Source organism: Hemicordylus capensis, chromosome 2 (genome assembly GCF_027244095.1).
Source record: "Hemicordylus capensis ecotype Gifberg chromosome 2, rHemCap1.1.pri, whole genome shotgun sequence".
In the NCBI taxonomy this organism is placed as follows: Eukaryota; Metazoa; Chordata; class Lepidosauria; order Squamata; family Cordylidae; genus Hemicordylus; species Hemicordylus capensis.
Genome location: NC_069658.1, coordinates 175,967,998 through 175,985,721, shown reverse-complemented (window position 1 = coordinate 175,985,721; position 17,724 = coordinate 175,967,998). Strand labels below are relative to the sequence as shown.

The 17,724-nt window shown below is 42.2% G+C and overlaps 1 protein-coding gene across 10 annotated transcripts in view; it reads left to right on the top strand.

Annotated features, from left to right (window-relative positions):
• The window catches only part of SMARCA4 (SWI/SNF related, matrix associated, actin dependent regulator of chromatin, subfamily a, member 4), a 108,018-nt gene that overhangs the window by 2,195 nt on the left and 88,099 nt on the right, over positions 1–17,724 (top strand). For 8 of the 10 annotated variants that reach the window (XM_053289804.1, XM_053289799.1, XM_053289805.1 and 5 more), the window contains exons 2-4: positions 12,005–12,095; positions 14,835–15,011; positions 15,766–16,015. In XM_053289804.1, the coding sequence (XP_053145779.1) occupies positions 15,794–16,015 (222 nt within the window). In that variant the 5' untranslated portion in view covers positions 12,005–12,095; positions 14,835–15,011; positions 15,766–15,793. Of the gene's footprint in view, positions 1–12,004; positions 12,096–12,288; positions 12,345–14,834; positions 15,012–15,765; positions 16,016–17,724 lie in introns of all 10 variants that reach the window. The other 2 variants (XM_053289796.1, XM_053289797.1) reach the window with 2 other exon arrangements.

Below are 17,724 nucleotides of genomic sequence, written 5' to 3'. Positions count from 1 at the left end.
TGTCCCAACCCATTTCCAGTCTATTCTTCCCTTGCTTCTATCCCTGTTAGAATGCCTTAGCTTAAGAATTGTGTTCTCTTATGCTCCCACTTCTCCATGGATCAGTTCCAGAATTTTGGAGGTCCTCTGACAAGAGACATATCTTTGGGTAAGAGATGATGGTTGTTACTGCCTTGTCATCCTGGTTCTTGCCACCCTTATTTCCCCCTTGTTTGTCTGCTACAAGTCTTCTTGCCTTTCCATGTGTGTGCTCTGGATGTACATGGTTGGTCCTTTGTTCCTGTACCCTCTCAAAGTCCTCTGCATGTTGTTGAGGATCCTGGGAGAGTACAGTCCATCACTTTGTGCAAGGTACCTGGAAAAATTAGAAGCAGCATGAAATCCTCTCTCTTACTGCTCTGGTCTTCTTGGTTGCCTGGCATGAAATAGAAACACTGAATGCATTTGAAAGTGAAATGAGGTGAAAGATCTGTATGGGCTTTTGAGAATGTCAGAAATGGCATTCTCAAAAGCATCTCATACTGCTTTTATGCTCCTTGACTTTCTACTCCTGGTAATAATCTCCATCCCAGAGTCCTCTGCAAATTGCAGCGAAGTCACTTTGTGTATGCAAGCAGATCTGTTGTTTCATGCTGTGCTTCCAGGAAGGTGGGGACAGCATGGCAGACTGGTGCTGCTTCTAACCTCTCTGGTATGACCTAGTATGAAGTGAAAATGCACAGTTTCTCCCCTAATCCTTTGCCACATGCAGAGGAGTTTGGGGCAAGATCTTTTGATTCACACCAACCTTCTGGGGTGATAGGAGGCAGCAAAAGAGTGTTCCCCTTACAAAGAGATGTTGGCAGTATGGTAGAGGTGGTGGACCCCGTACTAGGCACTGGGTAGTACTAGGCCCCGTACTAGGCGCTGGGTCCCCAACCTAACCAACCTCCTTTCAGGAATGATGATATGGCCTAGACATTGTCTTCCACATCTTTTATTTCTCCCCACATGCATATACCATCTGAACCAGGAGCATTCTTGTTATAGCTCTGGCTTTCTTCTTCGAATGTGCCATTTTCTTTTCAGCCTCTCACACCTGCTCAATTCTCTCCCCCCCCCCTCTTGCTTTCATTGGGGAATGTTGCATTTTTAAAAAAATATATCTAATAGACTTTTTCTTATTCTATTCTCATCCCCCCGCCGCCACCACTCAGTTTTGCTTCATCAGCATCTCTCCCTGCTATCTTCCCCAAGGGGATTTACTTCTATGTCGCTATTGACCTTCATTCTTTCTTGTCTTCTGCTCAATAATTCTTTTTCTGTCTCTTTAAAGTAGAGTTTTTGGGGAGATTTAAATATTTGTGATATATATTGGATGAATAACTACAAACAATTACATCCTTTGGGCTCTGAAATAATATACAATAATAATACATAACCTAAAATAGATGTGCGGGTATTTTGATGCAGATGCAAAATACATTCTTTTTTCATTTTCCATTTTGCTTCAATAGAAAATTTGCTAGATTATTTGGAATGAAAGATTCAGTGATGTGGGTGGAAAATTTTCTACTCATATATTTTTTCAGTGGAAAATTTTCTAAAATGCATTTTCATAACATTAACTAAAAATATAATGAATAGGTACAACATAGCAGTCAAATTAAGCGGTTTCAGTTAAATCACACATGCATGCCTATATTTGGCAACGGCAAAATATTTGGTCAGGGAGTCTATTAACTGAACTTGAACCTGGCTACAAAAATTAGTTCAGAGAGGGGGTTTTCAGTTCTCTGGAACAGAACCCATCCCTAGAATCTCTTATGGTGGCTTCACACCTAACGACATCAAGTAAGTAGGCAGAAACTCCTGGTGAGTGTGTGCTCCCAGCATGAGCCACAAGTTGCGGTCATTTTGTGAAGTCTAGAGTGTTGGGTTCCCTCTGCCCCCCCAATATTCTCCACTCAATGTCAAATCTCAGTTATGACTGTCAGGCACTAGAGGTGGCTTCAGGCACCACAAAATGGCCGCAGTTTACAGCTCACACTAACAGCGTGCATTCCCTGGGAACTTGTGGTCTCTACCTACTTACTAGTTGCTATTATGTATGAAGCCACCCTTAGTTGCTGTGAACAGGAACCAAATCTCTAAACACAAAAAGTGGTAACTGGTTCGAAAGAAGTGGTTCAGTAATCAGGCACTCAGCGTTCAACTGCAGGATGAATGTTTTATTTCACTGGTTCTTGTCCTGTTACATGTCTTTTTGTTTGTACAAACCTTTTAAAAATAAATTAAAAAGTCTAATATTTTTCTCAAGTTTTATTGTATTCATTTTATACCATTATATTACAGTCAAAAACATTTGGCATTATTTTCCATGAAGTATATGTAAACTGTTTTGAAATCTCTGAACCAGAATTGAACCGGAGAGCTCAGAAATGCTAATGAACCTGAACCAAATGAGTTTCTAAAATGGTTTGACCCCCCCCCACCCCTACTTTTATTTAGGCCTCGTTCAGATGTAACATGGAGCCAAGACAGAATCCTAGTTTTGGACAACATTGGGCAGCATGCTCCAGCATCCCTTTCACATGTGAGACAAGGGAGATCATGTGTGCCTGAGTCTAGGAAATGTCATGCAAAGCTTGGATTCAGTCCTGGCTCTGGGTCATATCTGAACCAGAGTTTTTACAGCATTAATGCTAGCATTACTTTTCTTTACTAAATACTGTATAGGTAAAATAAACATGCTATATGGATTTTGCTAGTGACTTGTCCAAGGCCAGCTAGTGACCTTGGCTGAGCTTTGATTTTAATCAAAATATTGTAATTATACCAATCGAGTATGCCAAAATGTAATGGTTAAACAAAACAAAAATCCCAACTGCACCCCCGCAAAGCAATTGTCCTATTACCATTTTGAAAAGGCAGGTATACAGCTTATGGATATTTAAATGATTGACAGTAGAGCCCTGGATTCAAATAGCTGTGACTTAATTTTAGAAAGCTTAAGATTACCATCTTATAACAACATTCTTTGGGGCCATTCACATGACCAGGGGAGTGGGCGGGCAGGGGGAAGGCTGCACAAAGCTTACCTTCTCCCCAGACGATCCATGTAAGGTTTCTGGGCTCCCAGACGATCTGCTGCTACGCCAGGCAGCACAGAGCACTGGAGTGTTGTCCTGGCCTCCAGGTATCCCACAACCCACCATGTGTTGAGTGTGGTGCATTGGGGGATTTCCACAGGAGATGGGTGCTGTAGGCGCCCGTCTCTGGGTTTCCTTGGGCTAAATGTAGCCCGAGGAGACACAACGGCTATTCTCATGATTGATGGAAACCAGGCTAAGGGAGCCCAGCCTGGCTTTTATCAATTGTGAGAACCACCAGGCTTGCAGGCGAGCCCCGTGGTTCAGCGGCTAGCCCGCCTAAATACTCCTCCCCCTGAACGAGGTTAATGGAGTGAGCGCTTCATTAACTGCTTGCAGCCGCGGCAGACTCACTCAGGGTGAGGGGGAGAGAAAACCCCAGGATTGCACTGCACACTCGTGCAGTGCATCCCTGGGGCTCGGGGGGGGGGCAGCGCAGTGGCACCCCCCTTCCCTGGAGCTCCCAAGCGAGCCGCGGCCAGGCACGGGAGCGCCCGACTGAAGCCACTGCTCATCTGGGTGGCTGGATCAACTGCCCAGCCACAAGCTACTGCTCATCTGCAATGAGAGCGGGTCAAGCCCACTCTCCTCACAGAACCCCTTAAGGCTCTACATACTGAATGTGTGTAGAGCCTCACAAAATCCCAGAGCATGGGTCAATGGTGCGCTGGCACCTTTTTCTTGGGCTAAAAAGACGGGTTAGGTGGTGCTGCCCCACCGGGATTGGGCTCAGTCCTGGTGGTTCTCACGTGCAGTCTAACATAGCATAACAAATATTTATATATCGCTTCTCAACACAAATTTCCAAAGCAGTTTACACAGAGAAATAATAAATAAAAATAAGATGGCTCCCTGTCCCCAAAGGGCTCACAATCTGAGCAGAAACAAGATAGACACCAGCAACAGTCACTGGAGGTCCTGTGCTGGGGGTGGATAGGGCCAATTGCTCTCCCCCTGCTAAATAAAGAGAATCACCACATTAAAAAGGTGCCTCTTTGCCCAGTTAGCAGGGGAGTGTAATAGCCTCGGTTAGGTTGGCTTGGTTAGCCTTCCCTAGCCTGGGTTAGGTTGCGTGTGAGAACATCCTCTTTAAGTATTAATGTGGGGATATTTCTTGATATTTTTCTTCCTTATCCTGAGGAAGAGAGTCTTTCTGAAAAGTTTCTTCCACCCCATGAACCCTCTCATTAAGCACAGCAGCCCCTCAGCAAAGTTTGTACAAACCATCCTTATTTCTCTTTTTCCTTTTAAAGACACTTTTGCTTTTTTTTGGTAATCCTTTGAGCCTTTGTTTCAGTTCCCTTGATTAACAATGCGATCTTATGCATGTTTACTCGGTAGTAATGTCTACTGAACTCAACAGAGCTTACTCTCAAGTGTGTATAGGACTTCAGCTTACAGGATTGTGTACAGATTTCCCACCAGCTTTAACACTGGTTATTGGTCAGGTCACATTAGCCATGGTTTACTTTTGAGCAGGCATTCTAACCAATTTAAAACCCTGGTTTCAGATCCTGGTTAAAAGTGACCCTGACTAGAATAAATCATAGATGAATATCAATGCTGATATAACCCTTAACACTGGTAAAAGTCAGCAGGAGGCATTTAAGCATGAAAGAGAGAACTGGGGGAAGGGCCCACTGATGCTGCTGCCCTGGTCAACATGACCTCTTCCAATAATGTGGGGACATATTGAGGTCATTCACACAATTAAAAACTGTGTTCTACCCGGGTTTGGGAGCTGTGTGTGCTCCCAGTTTTCGGTTGTGTGGAAGCAAAGGTAAGAGGAAAACCTGGATGTCTTTTCCCCCTACCTTGCTTCCACACAATCACTTCTACCCAGGTTTTCCTCTTACCTTGCTTCCACACAACCGAAAATTCGGAATGCACACAGCTCCCAAACCTGGATAGAATACAGTTTTTGATTGTGTGGATGACTTCACAGTTTGCAATTTTTAAATTATTTTTTTTAACATTTATATCCCGCTCAGAGGAGCTGAGAGTGGTGTACTTGCTTATTTTTATCCTCACAACAACCCTGTGAGGTAGGTTAGGTTGAGAGATACATGACTGGCCCAAATTCATCGAGTGAGTTACATGGTTGAATGGGGATTCGAACTTGGGTCTTCTCGGTCCTAGTCCAACACACTAACCACTGTGCTATGCTGGCTTTTTATTAGTGCACTTTGCAAGTAAGTCCATAAAAGGTATTTGCTCACAGAACCTTTTACTAGCCCTTCTGTACCTGTATCAATAATTTATAATGTAAAAGAAAAATAACCAACTTCTAAAGAAAGGCCCTTCCTGCACATCTGGAGGTGATCTTTATGACCACAACAGACATTACTTTAAACACATAATTGACCCTGATGTGCTTTCTTTTTTCTATAAATAGCATGTTGGATTGGAACTGTGGTGAACTTAGAGTTAGAGCCTCCTTACCCCCATATTGTGATCCACACAAGGGCCTGTGGCATTATTCAAGGCATGCCATCTGACTCTCACCAAAGGCAGACAGGATGGTGCTGAGCCTGTTCAGTTGTCCCTGCATTTCACGTCTTCCTTTCACCAGTGTGTTTTAGGGGAGCCGTTTCTATCAAAATGCCTTTGCCCCATCCCTGTGTGAATGTCTTATTCAGTATGTCTCCTACTGGAGACGATGGTAATGGAAAGGTAGACTTAATGGTTGATATTAGATCCCATAAGTGGGAAGCCATTATGAGGTTAACCTGCCTTCATAAGTGCTTTCCAGGTGCAGACACAAGCAGCACAGTGAGCCCACCGTTCCTTGTAAATTTTTAGCTCTGGTCTTATGTGCTAATGCAGGTGGTTGATAATAATGATACTAACCGCGGCTAGCTGGGCAAAGAGGCGTATTTTAAAAGTATGATTCTCTTTATTTAGTAGAGCAACTGGCCCTATCCATCCCCAGCACAGCATCCCTCCAGTGGCTGTTGCTGGTGGCTGTCTTGTGTTGTTTTTTAGATTGTGAGCCCTTTGAGGAAAAGGACCCATCTTATTTATTTATGTATTATTTCTCTATGTAAACCACTTTGGAAACTTTTGTTTAAAAAGAGTATGTAAATATTTGTCATAATAGTAACCCACATTGGTGCATTGTGCTGAGTTTTTCAAACAACCTCTTGTCTGGACCTCTTTTGTTGTTTCTGGACTCCCTGCCCACCAGTCTAGGAGGTCTGGACTGTATCCGCCAGAACTGATGAGAGGTTTGCCAATCCCTTGTGCTTCATTTTGCTCACTGAAATTAATTGCACTTTAACACTTAACTGTGGCTGACCTGATGAGGAAGATTACTCAAACTAGTCCCACTGAAATGAAAAGGACAAGTTAGACAATGTACTTATCCACTACTTTGGGTAATTTCCCTCAGCATGTAGTATTTACATATTATTAATGTACCTTCTGCAGATTGTGCCTATTCATGCTTTGATGGTCTGGTACAAATACAGATTAGATGCATCCTGACAGGCAGAATACAGTATCTTTTACATTCCCATTATCTTAATTTTGTTAACTTGGGTTGATCTCCACTGTACTGAATCATGAATAATAATGTTTAGCATTTGTATAGTATTTTAGAGTGTTCAGAGTGCTTCTGAACATTATCTTGATATTTTATCTTGTGTGTGTATATAACTGCCCACCCTCACCTTATCCATCTTGATTCATCTGATGAAGTGGGGGCGTCTGACCTCTTAAAGCTTACTGTATAATGCATCAATTGGCTTTGAAGATGCCACAGGACTCTTTGCTGTTTCAGATTTGCACTAGTACTCCTTGTTATCCATATATAGTGTGCCCCCCACATTCTTCTCAAGCTATCTCTTTTGGGTAGCAAGTTTCTATTTCCTTGGTCTTTTCAGGTAGAGACGTAGTCCATTGTTCAAATGGACTAGTTCAAATGCCATTTCCCCACTCAGACAGCCAGAGTAGCTCAGTGGAGGATCTACCGGTAAATGTTCTTGGTTCATTCCATTCCTTAAGGAGAAAAAGACATTGAGTATTATGCACCTCCTTAGGTGTCCCAGTACAAAAGGATACTGCTTCTGATCCAGAACTCCATAGGCTGTTAATGTGCATATGACATTTCCCCCATTCATTTCAGTGAAGGGATTACCTCTGTGCATTAAAAAGAAAGAATGGGGACAAACCACCTAAAGTGAAGCATTTTTGTCCCTTTAGGGCAACAACGATACAGGAAGATGCTGAAAGGTATTCTCTCATACTACGCAGGAGGAGGCAATGGTAAACCCCTCCTGTATTCTACCAAAGACAACTACAGGGCTCTGTGGTTGCCAGGAGTTGACACCGACTCAATGGCACACTTTACCTTTAGTTTCATTTAAGCATGTGCTTAAATCACTCTCACTGAAATCAGTGGCACTTTAAAAGTCTATCTTTGGCTGGATTGAGCTTAATGTGATGTGTGAAAGCCCTTGCATATGTGGAAGTTGGGTGCACACATAACAGGAAGCTATAGGCTTAGAATTGTGATCTTGAAAGGCAACCTTTGTATACATATTGGTAGCGAAAGCTGTATAGAGAGTGACCTGGAGGCTGGAGCAGAAAAACAGTGGGCAGGGAAAGAGTTAAGTGTCACCCCCTACTTCTCTGCTTCTGATTGCATCAAAATGAAACCTCTTTTTTAGTTCAAACTGGGCCATCGATCTACCAATACAAACATTTGCATGTCATATGTAGTTTGAACCTTCTGTGAAGACAAACTGCCCAGAACTTTACAGAAGTAGGGACTAATAGTTAATGGGGCAGAACAGCATTTCCCCATGAAAATAAGTTCTGTACTGTTTGGATGGTAGAGTTTGTGTGTGTGTGTGTGTGTTTTTAAAAGCTTGAGAAATGAATGTAGGGGTTTGCCTAGGTGCTTAGGCAGCAGTGCGCATAAAACAAGAGCACAAGATTCATCCAAGGGGGATCAGTGGAAGACCATGGGGAGATAACAGGATTGTCTCCTGGATTCTAGTACTTGTGATGGTGTGCCAATTCTTCATTCTAGTAAGAAGCTCACAATAATAAATATATGTGTGATCTAGTGTGTCATATTTGTAATGCTTGGCTTAAAAAGTCAGATTTCCCTCCTGTATTCATTCTTTTGCATAAATGGCAGTCTGTAGCTCAGGGTCCTTGAAAAGCTAGATTCAGTTTAAAAGATTAGAGGTATAGACTGTAGCTTGTTTGTACTGCACCAGGTTATTGAAAAAATGCTGACTGACATCCTGACTAAGGTTTCTGGGGGCTGCCGGGGGCATAACAGGAGCCAACTACAACTATTTATATACTGCTTTTCAACAAAAGTCAAAGTGGTCTACATAGAAAAATAAATAATGCTTCCCTGTCCCTAAGGGAACAGTCTAAAAAGAAACACAAAGTAGACACCAGCAACAATCCCCCTTTCCCCTGCATGTGCACAATTGGTTTAGACTTGGGAGTGTTCCCCACACTTTGGAAGGCTCTGCAAGTTCAGAATCGCTGAACATGAGCTCTTCATCAGTCAAGATGTCCATCAATGACTATATTTGAAACAAAAATGAAAATATTTATTTTTATTCACTTATATGCAATGAGGGATAGGTGGAGTGTAAACCAAAATTCCAATGGTTTGCCTAAGGCAGTGGTGACCATCCAGAGTTCCTCCAGATGTTGATGAATTACAATTCCCATCATCCCCAGCTACAATTTATTATGGCTGGGGATGCTGGGAGTTGTAGTTCAGCAACATCTGGAAGAACCCTGTTTGGGAACCACTGGCCTAAGGGTACCTTGTGATTTGATTTGTTAAAGTGACATCAGTTTACCTAGTGTATTATAGAATAACATAAACCAAAAAGTGGGTGGAGAGGAAGTATGTCACTGCTTCAGGAGCTTACACAAAATTTGTTCAGTGAGGGAGATAGCAAAGGGTGTAAGGATTGGATAGGCAAGAATAACAGAAGGAAGCTGCTGGAAGAGGCAAAGGCGTATGAATCTGAGCAAAAGCAGGATGAGAACTCTGGCAGTTTCACAGGAAAGGGCTTTTGAGAAAGGAGGGAAAGGTGACATTATGTCAGTGTTCTGGGAGTTGCAAGTTGAATAAGACCCATTCCACCCTTTCCCAGGGTACCTTTTTTGTCACAGAAAGGATTTTTTAAAAATATATTGTTCAACCGGTTTCCAGCCAAAGGGCCCTCAAGGCAGTGTACAAAAAACCCACCACAAATAAAGGAAACAGTCAGTGGAATAAAAGCAAGCATACCCTAAAAAATACTATAAAACAAGTTCTGGTAAGAACGAATCTGTCTAATTTCCTTTCACTATAATTGTGATTTATAATTACCATCTTACCAGGAATCCAGTAAGGACTCCCTTTACAAGTTGAGGGGATTCCTAATGCTAAGGGGGTTGAAACTAGGGATGTGCATGAACTGGAGCTTGGCCGGTTTGCTGGTGTGTGTGTGTGTGTGTGTGTGTTACCTTTAAGGAACAATGAGGGTGCTCGTCTCCCCTGACATGGCGTTTCCCCCACCAGCGCTGTCTGCAAAACTGCTGGCGCGTGGCGGCAGCATACCTCCTTGCTGCCCTGGTCAGTGTTGGACCAGAAGTGGCCGGTGCACACAGTGCCGGTGGGGGAAATGCAGCGAGGGGGTGGATGAGCACCCTCCCTGCACCCTAAAGGTAAATACACACACACCTCGCTGCTGGCCTGAACTCTGGACCTCCGAACTGGTCTGGTGGTCCAGAAAGACCGCTGAATGGGTTCATGCACATCCCTAGTTGAAACAGTGGGCGGGGGGTGGGGCGAGAGGGCTGCTTACCAGCAGTGGCAGTTCCGAGGTGGCGGCTCCCCTGGCGGTCCACCCCAGCAGCGTGGGCTTGTGGGGGCCTGATTCTGGCCTCCATATATGCCCCTGCATGGGGGAATGCTTGGGGGAGCTGCCTCTGGTAAGATGCCCGCACGTCCACCTGCCCTTTCAACACCTTTAGCATTAGGGATCCACTTTGCTTGTAAAGGGGGAAGCATTACTGGGTTCCCCTTTACAAGCAGAACCCCTCGAACTGGGCCAAACCAGTTCGACACGGTTCGATGACACAAACCGAACCACCGGCAGGTTCTAACGAACTGGTTAGTGGACTGACAGTTCAGTTCAAATTTGAACTGAACTGCCCAGAATGGTGCTGTGCACACCCTTAGCCCCGTTCTGTGTTTCCACTAGCTGCACCTCCAACAGCCTCTTCTGTAGATCTCCGTAGGTAGGCAGGATCACATGGGAACAGGTGGTCCTTTAAGTTTGACTTATTTTTGGAAATTTTTTAAAAAACAGAATCAAGGGCAAGAGTAGATTTTTAGCCTACTTTCCTTAAGGAAAGTAATCTTATGAGATCACCTGGCATTCTGTGTGTGTCTGTGACTGTTCCCCACCCCCCGCTTTGCAATGCCTGGACCAGTATGAACCAAATTGGGTACAATTGTAGGGATACATAGTTTGTGATTATATCATCCACCTCAGTTCAAGATGGCAGACACGTAAACATTTGAGGCACAAAAGGGCTAACTTGTGAACCGCCTAACCAATTTGAACCAAATTTGCTACATCTGTAGGGGCTCATAGGGACACTTCAATGGTGTAGCTTGTGATTATGTCATCCACTCCAGTTCAAGATGGCAGATGTGTGAATGTTTGAGGCACAAGTGGGAATGGATTTGGACCAAATTTGGTACAGTTTTAGGGACACATAGGGACACCTCAGTGGCGTTTGATGATGCCACCCACCCCAGTTCAAGATAGCAGTGTGAACATTTGTGGCGCAAGTGGACTAATTTGTGAATCGCTTAACCAATTTGAATAAAATTTGCTACAGCTGTAGGTACACGTAGGGATACCTCAATGGCATATTTTATGATAATGTCATCTACCCCAATTCAAGATGGCAGACGTGAACATTTAAATTGGCTGAAATGGGCTAACTTTTGAGGATGTTAATTATCAATTAAGATTATAGTGAAAGTAGGCAGATTAGTTCTTATCAGAACAATTTGTTTCTTATATGTTGACTGTGGTTCTCCTGGGCAACATGTGAACAGAACAGAAGAAAGGGATGCTTTCCTGAATAAATCTAACAGAAGTACAATACATAGGTTCATGTGAACATAGCCTTAGTTCTTCAATATGATAAATGGGAAGTTTTATCTATTAGAGTGCTGATATTGTAGCACTTGCCAGTTTTTACATGAGTTTAAATGTTAGATTCTCCTGGATTGACATTTATTTATTTATTTATTTATTTATTTATTAGATTTATATACCGCCCTTCCAAAATGGCTCAGGGCGGTTCACAACATGATAAAAACAATTAAAACAAATTAACAATTAAAATCAAACTATTAAAACACAATAAAACCAATAAAACAGCTAAAAGCCCTGAAAATCAGGGCAGTAGTTTAAAACAGTTTAAAACAATTAATCATTTAAAACTCTGGAAGGCCAGGCCAAATAAGTACATTTTAAGGGCTCTCTTGAAGGACAGCAATGATCTCAAATTATGAATTTCTGCCGGGAGTGCATTCCATAGCCCAGGAGCAGCTACAGAGAAGGCCCGTTTCTGCGTTGCCACCAGACGAACTGGTGGCAACTGGAGACGGACCTCCTCAGATGACCTTAACGTGCAGTGGAGATCATGTAGCTGTTCTTAGGGTTGGACATGATTCTGGAAAGCTTACCTGCACAAATCACTTACACACAAGTTATGTCAGTTATGATAGTCAAATGACAGACGTCTTACACTTTGAAGTACTGCTGATCAAATGCAGAAACATTCAGCATAATATTAATTACAAGGTGTTTTGTTCCCCTCAACAGCATTGGAATTGATACTGGCATTCCATGGTGTACCCTCATCGCCACGAAGTACCTGTGCTATGAGTTAACACAAAGGTATTGGTGTTCACAGGTATGTGAAATTGTAGGATTGAAAAAAAATTCTCATTGGGCTATTTTGAAAATGAGTGTGTGTATATGTTATAAAAATGATTTAAGGGAATAAGTAATAATAATATTTGAGTAATATTATTATTAATCAGGAGTTAAGATGGAAAAAATATTTGTTGAAATTCTGAAAACTGCATGTTGCTAATGCCTTTTAGACTGTGGAGAAAGCTGGACTCGTGGTTGTTTTCACAGGACTTGTTTTGCAAACAAGGTACCAATTTTAAACTGAAACTGTTTCTTATTATTGTAAATGCACCTTAGAGTTGTTTTTCTACAAAATATGCCTTAAAGAGGCAATGTTTAGAATGCATTGGAGGGAAGGAGGGTAGTTCTGGGCGTGGTCTTATTTGGAATCTCCTGATAAGAGAGGAGATAGCAAGGAATATTATTATTATTATTATTATTATTACATTTATATCCCGCTCTTCCTCCAAGGAGCCCAGAGCGGTGTACTACATACTTAAGTTTCTCTTTCACAACAACCCTGTGAAGTAGGTTAGGCTGAGAGAGAAGTGACTGGCCCAGAGTCACCCAGCTAGTTTTATGGCTGAATGGGGATTTGAACTCGGGTCTCCCCGGTCCTAGTCCAGCACTCTAACCACTACACCACACTGGCTCATATGGAATATCAAGTGGAAGAGAAAGAACTGTATCTCTAGTGCACTACTGCTCGGGGCGGCTCACAACAATAAGATAGATACAATAAAAGTAATAAAATTAACCAATTTTTTTAAAAAAATTTAAAGTCAGATTAAAAACCACAATCATTATTAGGTTCAAATTATAGGTTATTTTAAAAGCTAAAATAAACCAAAAAGCTAAAGAACCATGCAGGTATGTATGTATGTATGTACTGCATGTATGCAAGTATTGTGCCCTTTATGCAGACAGAACTTGCAAATACCAGAGTATTCTGGTACAGTAGCAGTACAGGAGGACCTCATTATCTGTGGGAGTTCCATTCCCGCAAATTACTTCAGGTAACAAAACCGCAAGTATTGAATCATTCGAATCAATGGAATCGCGAGGTTAGATTCCCAGACTTAGAAAATATCACTAAAAAGCTTTTTAAAACTGTGAAAACAGGCCAAATATAGTGCCCTACCGAGCCTTCTGCAGTCCTGAAATGTCCCCCCAAAGCCCCCAAAATTCCAAGAAAAATTGTGGGTGGTTTATTTAAACAAACGAGCCAGAAAATGGTTCTTCTCCACAAAATGGCAACCAGAAATGACCTCTGAGATAATTTCCTGTGGATATGCAAATTTAACCGCCCCTCCCCCACGCGTATGCCGAGGTCAGGTGTCTATTACCCAAATGCAGATACACGAATCCACAGATGGTGAATCTGTGTATAAGGACGTTCTCCTGTATGCACTGGAAGTTCATTTGCTGTAAGACAAATTAGATAGACTTCAGCTGCCCTTTAGCTTAGACCTTTACACCTCTGTGGCATCTGAAAAATCAGCATCAACTGAGCAGTCCTTAAGAGTCCAAGATTTCTACACTCCCTTTTTTTGAAACTAGATTTAATTAATATATTTTAATATTATAATGTCCTTTAAAAGGATCCATGAAATTACAGACTGGTCAGCATAATATTTATTCTAGATAAACTGAAGGAGGTTCTTGAAGATAGAATGGTTAACTGTATAAAGAACAAGCACTGCTGAAGGAGAATCAGTGTGGCTTCTGCAATCCAAAGTCTTGCCTCACTGACATTTTAGAATACTTTGAAGTTCCTGGCAAACTTATAAATGGATTGTCTACAGACTCTGGCAAGGCTCTAAAGAAGTATGCAACAAATTTTGTGTGCTCACGGGGACTCTTTCCCCACCCCCAGTCCCAATTCACAGATAAATCTTTGTGGAAACAGAAAGAAGTTCCAAAAGCATTTTTAAGTTTGGTATGGGGGTATGATAGATGAAGAATTGTTTTTTTTTTAAAACCACTGAGCATGCACAAGCCCTTAAGCTTGCCCAAAGTAGCTCAGTGGATCCCAGCCATGGTATACTGGACTCTCAACAAGCCTCTCTCATGCAATTCCTTATCAAAGGCTCTTAAGGAAACCTAGCAGCTATGAAGTAAAAGGACAGGTCTTCCTTCCAAGTACTGCTACTTTCTGCCATGGTATCAAGAACTGGGGATTAATGATGTTTTCCTGGGATCTACCCTCAGTAGAGAGTTTGTGCTGATCCCACTTTAAGAGCATGCAGCTCCTTCAAGCTGGACTGCCACCAGTTGAAGTCTGATTTAGAGTCACTGACCAGACTCAAGACACAGCTCCAATAAGCCCTAGAACTGTCTGGCTTGAGACTTACTGGCACTGCCCAACCAGAGTCCATAGAACCTAGTTCTAGACAAACATTGTTCTAAAAACAAAGCATTCAGTAGCACTAAGATTTTGTGAGGCATGTGGGGAAGAGTTTTGCAAGTAACCTTCCAGAACCTTTTAACACCAGGCTAGCGAATAAGAGTTACACACAGTAAGGAAATGGGAGGAATGAGAGTAAAGAAATGCTGTATACACAGGAAATACAAAGAAAATACAAAACTAGTAACTAAGTAACTCTTACTGCGTTCAGCTTCTACATCAGGTTGTCGACTGAAAGAGTGTTAATCTCTATAGCATCTCCTTTTTGGACACCAGTAGTGGATGAAAAGTGATTACAAATTGCTAGGCTTTTTGCTCCAATATTTATAGGAATTAAAGAGGGAGAAGGCTGCCCCACTCTTCCAGGGATAGACAGTCCTTGGATCCAATGAGAAGAGCTGGCGTATCTCTGATGTAATCCCAGTCTTGGCCCAATCTGGATTTAAGGTTTTCCCTCCAAACTTGATGTGCCTCCTCCTAAATGGGTCTGGACTTACATTACCAAAGGTGGGTCTGGCCTGGATCAATTTACCTATTATGACAATAGGATTAAGATTGTACCTTGATGGCTGAGTGCATTCTATAACAAGAGGCAAAGATTGCACTCATTCCTGAACAAATATGAGGAATGTTCCCCATTCAGAGCACTCGGGCGAGCTGAAGGTTCAGATGCTCTAGAGCTAAAGTGGAGATCTGGTTTCATCACACGTGGCCAGAACCCAGCTATGAGTCTAGCTCTGGCCAAATCATGCTGGAACTGAGAGTTCATAGAATTGGCACTGTTCCATCACAGTTCAGGAGCCTTCTGCAACATGGTAGGCTTTGCTGCTTATCTGGACCTTCTACTCTAATGTGGTGTGATGAGTCAATTCACTTGAAGGAGGCCATTTTCCTGAGCAGCAGTGTGGTTCTGCATACCTTTAGTTCTCATATGTCTCCAGTCCAGGCTACACATTATGTTAAACATATAGGCTGACATCCAGACCATGATATTGCTGGTTGGCCTCCACCTGCATCCTCTTTCATCTTCGCTGGAAGTTTACAGGAGAGTGAAGGACCTTTGGCCCCATCATACATAGTAGTACAAAGTCTTCAGGTACCCTAGTGATTCTCACTACTTTTTCTTCTCTAACCACAGGTGGTGGTGTCTTTGGTGCAGCATGTCTTGTCTTGTTATGCCAATAACTGTCAATCACTGGTTGTGTGTCATTGACTGATGAAGAATATTTCTTTTTACTAATAATGAATTCTCTTGCACTAGGATATTATTTTGAACTACGTTGTTGAAAATGTCCACTCCTGATCCTCCAATGGGAGGAACACCTCGTCCTGGGCCTTCTCCTGGGCCTGGGCCTTCTCCTGGTGCTATGCTGGGCCCCAGTCCTGGACCATCACCTGGTTCTGCACATAGCATGATGGGCCCCAGCCCTGGGCCACCATCAGCAGGGCACCCTATTCCACCACAGGGGCCTGGAGGTTATTCTCAGGACAATATGCATCAGATGCATAAGGTAATAAATCACAGCTTTGCTCACACCAGGAGTTTCCAACCAGATGTTGCAGAACTACAATTCCTATCATCCCCAGCCACAATAAATTGTAGCGGGAGACGATGGGAGTTGTAGTTCAGCAGTGTCTAGAGTACCACAGATTGGGAACCACTGGCTTAGAATGTATGCGTTTTTAATGGCATTGTTTTGCTTTCCCTGTAGAAAATGAAAACCAGGTAATCAGTGCTGCATTTGACCTCTTTCTCTCAGTGCTTCCCCACTAATAAAATGTAGCACAACAGCTCTCTTTTCTTGGAGTAATGTTTCACTTCTTTGTCGCAGCTTTTTTAATTGGCCCATTATTTTATTAATTCATCTTTGTAGCTTTAACTGTTCTTGGGGCTTTGAGTATAGAGTGGAAATTAGTCCACTTTCAAGTGGTGATGAGGCTCTTCTTTTTCCAAATGTTAACCCCCGATGTCTCAAGTTCCCTTTTGAAATCTGTTCAGTTGCTGTCTTGTCATGTGAAATGTTTCTAGAGTAAAAGTAATCCATACTTTTTGTGAATTAATTGATCATTAATTAATTGATCAATTAAATCATTAATAAATGATCAATTAAATTTCCTGCCTTGAATTGATCATTGATTAATGATCAGTTCAAGGCAAGAAATCCATCAGTACTGGTGGCCAATTTAATAACTTATTTTGTGCACATTTGCAATAAAATTTAGTCCATGTTCTAGTTTTTCTTGGTTTGGTCATTAAATCCTTTCCACTAATAAAACTCACTTCAGTTATTACCTTCTGCTGCTAATAATGCTTGATATAGGGCTTTATTTGTGTTTTGCAATACAAACATTTATCTTAGGATCATAATCAGTCTTGTGTCAGAACTATAACACAAGCAATTAACAGAAATGCAACCTATGTATCCCTCCATACCAAACACTTTGACAAGTTTATAAATGGACAAAGCTGTATTGAGGATGCAAAGCCTCACTGCCATATTGCCACTGAAAATGCATATTGGTGCATATCACCCTGAGCCATTTTTGGAAGGGCGGTATAGAAATCGAATGAATGAATGGCAATAACAAAAGTACTTTATGGCAGGGATCCCCAACCAGTGATACTCCAGATGTTGCAGAAATACAACTCCCATCATCCCCAGTTAATTTTATTGTTGCTGGGGGTAGTTGTAGTCCTGCAACATCTGGTTTACCACTGGTTGGGAATCCCTGTTTTATGGTATGGAGCAGGGCAGGAGGAAGTGGGGGTGGGGTATAGATAGGTCTCAAAATGGGATTGTAATGTTCTGTGACATGTATACAACACTTCTCTCTCAGCATGTGATTGAGTAGGCCAGGGTGGTGTCCATGCATAAGGGAGAATACATTTTACACCAAAGCCACATTAATCTTCATGGTCTAAAATATATTTTCCCTTATGCATGGATATTTGTTCTTAAGTAAATTCTTTAAATAGTGGCATGTATTGGGAAAGTAGTTTTTTCTGTTGGATCAATAGTAGCTTGATCACCCAATACAGATGATAGGATACTAATTCTGTGCATCTAGGATACCTTTAACTTGAATAGCAAGCATATCATGAATATGTCTGCTGAGTAAATTGTGCTCTGTATGTAGGTCGACATCGTTCGTCGACATTCCACACAGTGGAATGAGAGATAGTCCCAACCGTGTAACGTGATGGGGCAACTGTGTCACA